The 10,690-nt window shown below is 42.4% G+C and overlaps 1 protein-coding gene across 1 annotated transcript; it reads right to left on the bottom strand.

The window, feature by feature from the left end:
• Positions 1-1,097: 1,097 nt before the first annotated feature.
• LOC144523650 (cytochrome P450 2J6-like) lies at positions 1,098-7,074 on the bottom strand. Its single transcript, XM_078259368.1, has 9 exons — positions 6,883-7,074; positions 6,283-6,448; positions 5,485-5,637; positions 5,248-5,408; positions 4,925-5,101; positions 4,693-4,831; positions 3,617-3,804; positions 3,333-3,474; positions 1,098-3,245 (listed from the first exon to the last, which is right to left on the bottom strand). The coding sequence occupies exons 1-9, from the start codon at positions 7,072-7,074 to the stop codon at positions 3,070-3,072; spliced, it is 1,494 nt and encodes a 497-aa protein (XP_078115494.1). The 3' UTR covers positions 1,098-3,069.
• Between the last annotated feature and the right edge of the window lie 3,616 nt (positions 7,075-10,690).

Below are 10,690 nucleotides of genomic sequence, written 5' to 3'. Positions count from 1 at the left end.
AACAGGATACTATTTTGCCGTACTTCCTCGTAACACATCCTGCTGCTGCAGGAATAGCAACGCGGATTTCGGTGCCTCATTCTGGTGCCACTGATATGTCTGCACTTCTCTCTGCTGCTCTGAAACAGACGTTACAGGAAACACAAACCCTGCTGCACGTGACGCTAGTTAACACTGTACTCAACAGCAGCTAACGTTAGCCTACCGCTAGCTAGTTAACACTATACTCAACAGCAGCTAACGTTAGCCTACCGCTAGCTAGTAGCTGGATTAAACACAGTTAAAATGCTGACAGCTAACGCTAAACGGTGTAAAGTTTGACTGTGTTTTACAGTAGAGGATTCAACACCGGGATGTAACAATCTGCAGCTGCTGTTGTCGGAAAAACAGACTGTGCGTTCATCGAAACTGGTAATTTACAGCCTCGTGGTGCATTCAATGTTGTTAAATGACCTTTTCCCCATCTGGTGGTTGTTTGTCATTCAACAGCCATTTACTAGTGAAATAAGTTGTTATAGTGATTACATTATTAAACATTTAATTTGACGATATGGCCTTAGCAATAAACAAGCCATTCTTTAATGTCGCCATTTAGTACCCTTCTCGGTTCAGGCACCGGTACTGTTTTAAAAGTACCACTTTTCCCAAACAATACCCAACCCCAATATTGACCCTAGATTCAAATGTGTGACTAGATTAAATATATAATAAATACAAATCTTAAAATCAAGTTCATAAAGTCATTTTCTTTACATTCATTTGATTCCCAATCAAGATATACTGGTAAGAATTGCTTTCCATTGTTAATGTACAAAAACAGTTCTGAAATGCAAAATAGAATTTTAATCATGTGATAAAACATGCGATTAACCATAGAAATTCAACGATTAAAATGTAATCGTTTGACAGCCCTAGTTACAACTGATCATGATTACGGTATAAAGGACTCTTAAAACACAGCTTGATTGTAATTTTAAAGAAAGGTTGTTTATGAAATCAAGGACAAAAGGACATTTTAGTGTCATTAAAAGATAAATGTAAATGTTTTAAATATAATGTAATGCGTGTGCAGGTTAAAGATGAATGCCCAAAACTAATTTATCAGCAGGCAAGAGTTTTATTCAATTCACAACTTTAGTTTGTCTTTGATGGCGATACAGGTTAACGTTAAAAACAGTGGCATAGGTCTTAACACTCTGCTCCAACTCCCCCTTAATACAACAAAATAACACATTTAAGGATACAACCAATACCATGAAAACAATATACACCCATAGACAAAGACGTGTACCGGTCTAAAATTATTGACTATAAGAGATATTCAGACAAGCCTTACCACGCGCACCTTCACACTATAAACCGTACAAACAAACGTACACACACACACACACCACAACTTTTAGTACACAAAATTCTATTACTGGCAGAGAGAATAAACCGTAGGCCTACATGAGAAAGGTTAATGAAAAATAATTACAGCGTTCTCTCCTAAAGTGTTCTGTTACAATAGACTGTAAAAATGATGTAGCAGCAGTGACGTTTGGCAATTTGGCCGTAGCCATCTTGTCTTTTCGAAACCGGACATGACAAATGTTGGATAAGAGGAAGAGGGTGGAGCTTTTAAGGATGACCCGGCTAATAGTGCGTTCATTTACCTCTGAAGTCAGAAGCCGGAGCTGGGAATGACCTCACACCCGAGTTGAATGCGTTCCATTTACGAGACGGATTTTCATTTGCTCTAGCCCGGTTAGCCATTGTTAGCAATACCAGTTGATAACGCATTGTGCCGTTTTGTGTGTATACATACAGTGTATCATGTCCACAGATTAGAGTGCGGATCGGGCTGCATTTTTCTGTCCGAGCCATGCCCGACAGAGCAGTAACCGAACCCGACAGGCATCAAGATATTTATGTCCGAGCCCGACCGATCCAGACAGTTAAAATCTCATCTCCGATTTTATTAGGCAACTGTAGGAAGGCATTCGGAAATGTCAACAGATGAGCGCATCAGCGCACACGGGGCAAGGAAGACGGATGTTAGGGTCATATTTTTAATCACAAAAATGAACCTTTGCATCAAGTGAAACAGGCTCATTGGCTAGCTACAAAATAAGCCGTTTTAAATTTAAAATGTTCAATGCCTTATTGCCCTGATGTGACCGAGCCGACCCGAACATCATTTCTAAATATCTGTCTGAACCTGGCCCGGCCCGTCGGGTACCGTCGCCTATGGTTGCAATGTTGCTGCAATAAGCTAAACACTAAAGGAGAGAAAATTGCAGATTTGCAACCCTTCTGAAACGTTTCGGTGGAGTTTTACGGGCGGGTAAATGCGGACCTCTAGGTACTGGCGCCGTTCATCTGCATGTATAGCTAGTTAAACAAAAAATTGGCAAACATTCCTTTAAGTTAGAAGCTAATGTGGTTGGGTTGGATCAGTGGGTAGAGCAGGCGCACATATAACACATTATACCTCGACGCAGAGGTCCAGGGTTCGAATATGACCTGTGACGATTTCCTGCATGTCTTCCTCTCTCACCTAGCTGTCCTGTCAAATTAAAAAAAAGGTGTAAAAACCCCAAAAAAAAAAATTCTTAAAAAAAAAAGTTACAAGCTAATGCTAGCTCTAGCTAGTTAGGCTCAGTTGGCAAGGTGCAAACACTGAAGACATTTTTAGGCGACCAAAATGTTCCAAGAAGCAACACAGAGAGAGAACAGCACCCCAAAAACAAGTTTGGCTTTTTTTTTGGCTACACCTTGCTAAGCCTCTTATGATTGACAGGTGGCGTTTAGCCATACCCTATGCATGACCTGCTTTATCGTCTTTTAAAAAAAAAAAAAAAAGACTATAATTTACAAAAACATGCTTTATTGTAAAAGACTTCTCTATACAAGCCGGCTTCTTTTTGCAACCAGTGCCCCCCGCTGGAACTTAAATAGAATGCAGGTTTAAGGCAATTCTGCATTAGCTTCACTTTTCAGACTTGGAAGCTCCATCCATTATTTTTACATTCTATGTTTGTTACACGTTGTGTAGATGAAAAATGATTCAGTGAGATATGGTATAATTCAGCGAGCCTTGGCGTAAACATTGAAGGAGTGCGGTACACGTGTAAATCCAGTAACTCCTTCTGTACTTAACTCTACTCCATCAGAAACGGAGAAAGAAAACTTCTGTAGTAAACCGACCAAAAACAGGAACAGCTCCATTTTGGCGAGGCCTTCTCCGAGACACACGCGTTTCCCTAAAGAGTCCACAAACACACATTTGGTGTAACAGCTGAGTGTTAAACATTCAGGTTATGTGTAAGATGTGGGTGAATGTGGTTTACCTGCAGAGAAAGGCAGGAAAGCATCTCTTTTCACAAACTTTCCCTCAGCATCCAGGAAGTGTCCAGGGTTGAAGGTGTCTGGCGTCTCCCATTCAGTCTTGTCAAACAGCACAGAGGTCAAGTTGGGCAACAAGGACGTACCCTAAAAACAAAAAAGAAAACAAAAGAGCCATAGGTTAACACCAAGTAATTCTGCAACAACATTCATTACAGAGATAAGACTCTATACACACTCTAGATAATAAGTCCTCTTAAGACTTAAAATGACTGTGTACTAAATGCACCTTGGGTATGACGTAACCACCCAGTGTTGTGTCCTTGGCAGCCATTCTAAGTCCATTGAGAGGAACAATGTTTCCCATCCTCTGGATCTCGTGGATGACAGCGTCGGTGTAGGGCAGGTTAGGTCTGTCGGCCATTCTGGGCAGTCGGGTCTGTCCGATCACTCCGTCTATCTCGGCCTGGACTTCGTCTAGAAAAACAAGAAATTTAAAAAGGAAGGATTTAACAGGCTAAGAAAAAAAATAAAAAAATAATAATAATCATGTGAATGACATCTTGAGCCAAAATTTGTGTTCACCGTTTGTTCACTGGCGTGTTAATTTCTGCTGAAGTTGAACTCGAAGGAAATAAAGTGGCTAGACACATTAGCGCAGCCTCTCTGCTACAAGTGGAAGTGTAGCGATGTACTGCCCATGTGTGGAACAAGTCCTCCAAGCGCATAGTATAAACAGAGCTACTACACATCCGTGGTTGCCACAGCTGTCCTTGTACACATCTGTTCCTTCATATAATTGAGTGCGAAATGCTTACATGCTAAACTAAGATGAGCATGTTGACATTGTCATTGTGAAATGTAAGCATACTGACCAGTCCCTCCAGGATTTCGGCCTTTTTGAGATTGTTGTGGCCCAAAATGCCTGATTTCGCGGGAGCTTTTGAAAAAAAATAAAACTTGTTTTGGGGAGATTAAAACTACTCTGGGCTGAGATTTCCTAGTAACCTTACCAATATGGTTCAGGATGCTGCAAATGTTGGTATAATATGAAAATGGCTGGTGGATTTAAGGCACAATTCCAGTATTCTTCCCATTTCCGCTGATTCGTCATGTCTGTATCCAATCTTGTTTTCAAAGGCTCAGTTTTTTTTTTTCCCCCGGTCCAGCAGCTTGTAACAATCTAATTATGGGGTCTTTACCATGTTGGTAGTGCATCCCACCACACACACAGCTTTTAGGCATTCTTCCTGTTTGCTAGCTGGACCTTCACGTGATACAAAGTCATTAGAGAGCAAAGAGTTGTTTTCCCCTCTAGTGGTGGCAGGACTTAAAATGCACTCTCTGGCCGAACATGTCACCTACTCTTAACATCAGGGTTTTTGATGAGGAAAACCAAAGCCCACAGCAAAGTAGTGAAGGTTGTCTCTGATCCAGCCACGAATAGATCCAGAGTGCACATGGCCAAATTGGTCTCAGTGAAGCCCAGACCAGTCTCTTTGTGCTATTCAGAAATGCATAGAAGATACAGTATTGAATGGCTGGTAGATTGACAGGAAGGGTTACACAGTGTTGTGCAGTCCAACTATTAACATACATTCTCCATTTCAATGATGAAAGCATCAATGTAGTCCCTGGGATTGCTGTAGTCCAGGTCCTTCTTATGACTCTTTATCTCCTGACTGATGAAGTCTAGGATGGCGTAGTAGTTGCTGAATATTTTGTTCTGAGGACCTGGCAAGTGCTTCATCACTCCAGGGAATGACTCATACAGCTGCTCAGAAGAAAACAGTATGTCACATTTAGGCACCCTTTAGATTTTGTGATGAACTTTGACCACAGACATGGGCCTCGCCAACAATCCCACCAGAATGCTGCGTCTCTGAACATGATTGAACTAAATGGATATTACGGACTTACCGTACCCCATACAGAGCCCTCCAGCCTAACAGCTTCAGACATATACTTCAGCATGGTCTGGAAGTTGTGGTCACTGTAGTCAAACCGTTTCCCGAACACCAGCTGGCAAATGATGTTGGACACAGCATTGTTGAAGAAGCCTGCTGGATTGAAAGGTTCACCTGGAGGAGAGGACGCCACTGTTCAGACAATGCTTTACTGCTGAAGAGATGCTCATTGTGAGCTTATTTCGCAAACCTTTCTCCTTCTCTATCTCCTCCTGCAGATGTCGGATCTCCTCACAGATACTCCGCTCCATGGTACCTTTGCCCAGGCCAAAGTTACGTAAGGTAGACAAAGCAAAGCGTCGCTGTCTCTTCCATGTTTCACCATTGCTGGAGAACAGACCACCTAGACACAAGCATGCAGAAGAAATTGTTAGGGATGACTGGAGAAAATGCAGACCCAAAATGCAGAGGCGAAAACTGAGGATAATTTTGATGTTTTAATAAACTAAGAAAAACTACAAAAAAAAACCCCCAAAAGAGTCCTGAAAAACAAGTAGGCAAAAAATGGGAAACCAAAAATAAAGTCCAAGAAAAAACAGAAACTAACATGAACCGGGAAAACAAACAAACTGGAGCCAAAAGTGGCTACAAGACACACACAATGATCTGACACAGGATAAGGGGAACACAAAGACTTAATACAGAGGGTAACAAGGTAACAAGAGGCAGGTGACACAAGGGCTGGGAAACAGGTGGAAAACATCAGGCAATCACAAGAGCAGGAAAACACAGGGAGTAAAACTAGACAAGACAGAGAACAGACTATCAAAATAAAACAGGAAACAGAACATGAAACGAGACAGGACCGAAAATCACACAAACAGAAGGAAACAAGACATGACAGAAAACCAGGCTACCAAAATGACAGGAAAACAGACTACAATAAGACAAGACAAAATACCAAAACCATAACAGAAATAGAGTTAATGACTGAGGGGAACTAATTTCTGCATAGCATGAGACAAGAGAAAGGGAGAGATTTGTACACCTGAGTCTCCTGAGTATAACCTGTCAACCACTGCACTGTATGGTCGATCCACAAAATTCTCAGCTTTTGTCACTATGGCTTCCTTCACCATCTTGTACCCAGACACAAACACCATCTTCTCACCGCCAAGGCGGACACTGAACACATTCCCATAGATGTCAGCCAGCTGTGGACAACACATTTGGAAACAAACACTAATTAATCACAACACACCACTGTCTGCATCATGTACATTTTTTAATTGTTCAAAAACAAAATCTACATATGCGCAATGAGGAACAAATGGGCAACCAGGTTAAAAAAACAGAATTTACATTTATATTAACAATTTAACCACCAGATGTCAGTATCTGCCATGAATTTCTATATAAAAACAAGTAGTTTAAACACAACTGCACATTTCCTCAACAGTGTAAACTATGTAAAGTACATTTACTATGTGAATTATTAAAAATAATTGAAATGGCTTAAATTGTTTTAGTACATTGGCAAAGTTGTCCATATTGTTATTGTGTTATACACAATACACAATACATTGAATGTATTAAAAAAAAAAAAAAAATCACACTAATATGAAAATATGATTTTATTATACCTTACCTTAGTAAAATAAATATGTGGATGTTTCCTGTCTACGCTAAAGACATTTCCCACAAGGGGAAGAGGCAGAGGTCCTGGAGGATAATTTGGAGGATTCCTGAATTTAAAGAAGTCTGCTATTAGGATAGAAATAAAAATAAACAGGAAAAGCCCTTTCAGGTCAAAACCCAGCAAAAAATGATAAAGCCACATTGTTAAAAGGAGTTAAATCTGCAGCAAGAGTAAGGTCTGATCTTTTCAAGACCTTACACTGCACTACACACTACTAACATTACAGACGACTTACATAACCAGATAAATACACGCCTACCTTTACCTTGGCAAACAAGATCTGTGTACGTATGATTACGCAACAACAATATCAGCTTAGTAATATGATAACAGACACTAAGTGCAAAACCTGTCTTTCAGTAACCTTGGACTTTGGAAATTGATTGTGTCAAGAGAGTCAAGCCAACAAAGTGCTGTAGGAATAAAAGGCAACTAACAGATCTATTGTGCAGTGGCATGCAATAAAGTCACCCTACCAGCCAGGACGAATCCAGACAACATAGAACCAGATTGCCATAGTCCATTAGTACTGTTGTGCTGTCAGGCTAAGCAGCCAAGCATATGCCAAGTTAGTTTTTACTTCTCATACATATTGATTGGCTTAGTCAACATTGTAAACACCATTCTTTTATTCTCTATTAGGAAGGTGTCTATGAACTCTCAAGGTTTGCTGAGGTCCAGAACCAACATGGCTCCTCTATCTCTGCCCTAATAGATGCCTCCAAACAAAATTTGGAGTTGCTGAAGAAGCCATTGGGAGACCCCGGCAGGGGTGCCTTTGGGCAACAGCTTAGGATATGTTGCAGGGATCCTTTTGTCTGGCACAGTGGAAATGTTGGATTTTCTAGATAGATAGATAGATATTTTATTCATCCCGAGGGAAATTTTAGGCATCCAGTAGCTTAGACAACTATAACACAACAAACACATATATATCTCACATACAGAAAATTAAAGTTATAAAAATCACTCACAGAAATTTAAAGAGTTTAAGGTGCTAAGGTAGACTGTGTGCAATGGTGGTAGTGCAAAAGAGACAGTGTAGGGATTGATCAGTGATAGTTAAATATTAACTATGACTATGAAAAGACAAGAATGTAAACCTAATAGAATTAGAATTGCTTGACAGAAAATGAATAATATACGTTAAGAACAATATATAACAGGGAATAAGTTATAAGATGTAGATGTTATGACCAGAGTCCAGATTGTGTGGGAGGGCTAATATAGCCTATAAGACAGGTGTACAGCAGACAGAGATACAATGGTGGTAGGGGCTGAGAGAGACAGGCTCATGCTGAAAAGTCCATTTCTCCCCCTCCTCCTTTGTGTGGTATGTGGTAAGTTGGATGGCCCTTGGAACAAAGGACCTCCTCAACCTGTCTGTTGAGCATGACAGTGACATGCAGTCTGCCACTGAACATGCTCCTCTGTTTAAAGAACATGCTGTGTAGTGGGTGGCAGTCATTGTCCATGATCGCCAGCATCCTACTCATGGTCCGCTTCTCTGCAGTTGTTGAGTGACTCCAGCTCAATGAGCTAGCTTTTCTTACCAGCCTGTTCAGTCGCTCAGCGTCTCTCTTCTTAATACTGCCTCCCCAGCACACCACAGCATAAAACAGGACACTGGCAATGGATGACTGATAAAACATCCAGAGGAGCTTACTGCAGACATTGAATGACCTCAGCCTCCTCAGGAAGTAAAGCCGACTCTGCCCTTTCCGATACAGCGGAGCCGTGTTGGTTGACCAGTCCAGTTTGTTGTCCATGTGTACCCCCAGGTACTTATATGTGCTGACCACCTCCATTGACCCCTTCAATGGAGACTGGTGGCATATGTGGCTTAGATCTCCTGAAATCCACCACCAACTCCTTGGTCTTTGTTACGTTCAGCTGCAGATGGTTGAGCCTGCACCATTGCACAAAGTCATCCACCAGGTTCCTGTACTCGTCCTCCTGTCCATCCCTGATACACCCCACAATTGCAGTGTCATCCAAAAACTTCTGCATGTGGCATGACTCAGAGTTGTAGCTGAAGTCAGAAGTGTACAGGAACGGTGAAAGCACAGTCCCCTGTGGCTCTCCCGTGCTGCAGATTGCAGTCTCTGAGAAACAGTCCTTCAGCCGAACAAACTGTGGTCTCTCCGTCAGGTAGTCTGTTATCCAGGATACCAGGTAAGCGTCAACCCCCATCTGCACAAGCTTGATGTCAAGCCCTATAGCAGAATAAGTTGGATGGGTTGGGGAGGACATCATAGATCAACTAAATAAGGAATTTGATCCAGAGTGGCTCAGCCTTCCAGAGCTCTGACCATGAGATCTTCAGGTCTACACCCCCTGCTGTTGAATCCTGGTGGACGTCCTCCACCTTAGCTTTTACATCCTTCTGAACAAGCTGGCATCATTCTATCCCCTGAGCCCTCTCATAGCGAGGTCTTGTCGTGCTAAGCTCTGCCTGTGCACATGCCACTTCTCCCACCAGCTTTCTTTGCCGAAGTCCTTCACTTCCTCCCAGTCCTCACTTTGATGCCTGCCAAGGAGACTTTGATATTGTGAATTGAGGATTTCTAAATTTAACTGCTAAGAATTGTAGTGAATTGAATTTCTATTGTTACAGTGGGTCATCAAGAAAACAGAGTTCTTAATCTCGTGAGCATGACACACTTTACGGCCCCAATAACGTGTTGTTACCATAACTAAGAAATGCTGATGCCGAGTAGAAGTGAGATGAAGGCGTGAATGAGTCTTTCAGCAGCGGGGGGTGTGAGAGAGGTTCTGATTTTGGCGATGTTGCGGAGGTGAAAGGAGGTTTTAATGACATGACGGATGTAGGGCTCAAGGGAGAGGGTGGAGTCAAAGATCACACCAAGGTTACGGGCCTGGGGAGATGGGGAGACAATGGTGCCGTCGATGGTGAGAGTGGGATTATTGATTTTGCTGAGTGTGGATTTGGAACCTATGAGGAGGAATTCTGTTTTATCGCTGTTGAGTTTGAGGAAGTTGTGTTGCATCCAGGTTTTAATAGCTGACAGACAGGAGTTGATGTGGGATAGGGGAGGATTGTGAGGGGATTTGGTGCTGAGGTATATCTGGGTGTCATTGGCGTAACAGTGGAAGTCCAGGTTGAAGTGGCGGAGTATCTGACCAAGAGGGAGGATGTAGATGATGAAGAGGAGGGGGCCGAGTACGGAGCCTTGAGGAACACCTTGTGTGACTGTGGCAGAGGTATGATTATGGAGAGAGATGAAGTGGGATCTGTTGATAAGGTAGGAGTGGAGCCAGCTGAGTACAGTACCTTCGATACCGAGGTCTTTTAGTCTGGTGAGCAGGATGTTATGGCTCACGGTATCGAAGGCTGCACTCAGGTCAAGGAGGATAAGGATGTTGAGGGAACCGGTGTCAGCAGAGGTGAGGAGGTCATTGAGGACTTTGAGGAGAGCGGTTTCTGTGCTGTGGAGGGGGTGAAAACCAGATTGGAGAGGTTCAAATTGGTTATTGGCATGAAGATGGGTTTATAGTTGTGAGGTGACTATGCGTTCCAAGGTTTTAGACAGAAAGGGGAGGTTGGATATTGGGCGGTAGTTGTTGAGGGAGGAGGGATCCAGACCAGGTTTTTTAAGGATTGGGGTGACAGCGGTAGTTTTAAAGGCAGAGGGGACAGTTCCAAGGGACAATGAGGAGTTGAAAAGGTTAGTGAAGTAAGGGCATAGGACGGAGAGGCAGGACTTCAGGAGTGGAGTTGGGAGGGTGTCAAGGG

Source organism: Sander vitreus, chromosome 9 (genome assembly GCF_031162955.1).
Source record: "Sander vitreus isolate 19-12246 chromosome 9, sanVit1, whole genome shotgun sequence".
Classification (NCBI taxonomy): Eukaryota; Metazoa; Chordata; class Actinopteri; order Perciformes; family Percidae; genus Sander; species Sander vitreus.
This window is presented reverse-complemented; position numbering and strand designations above follow the sequence as displayed.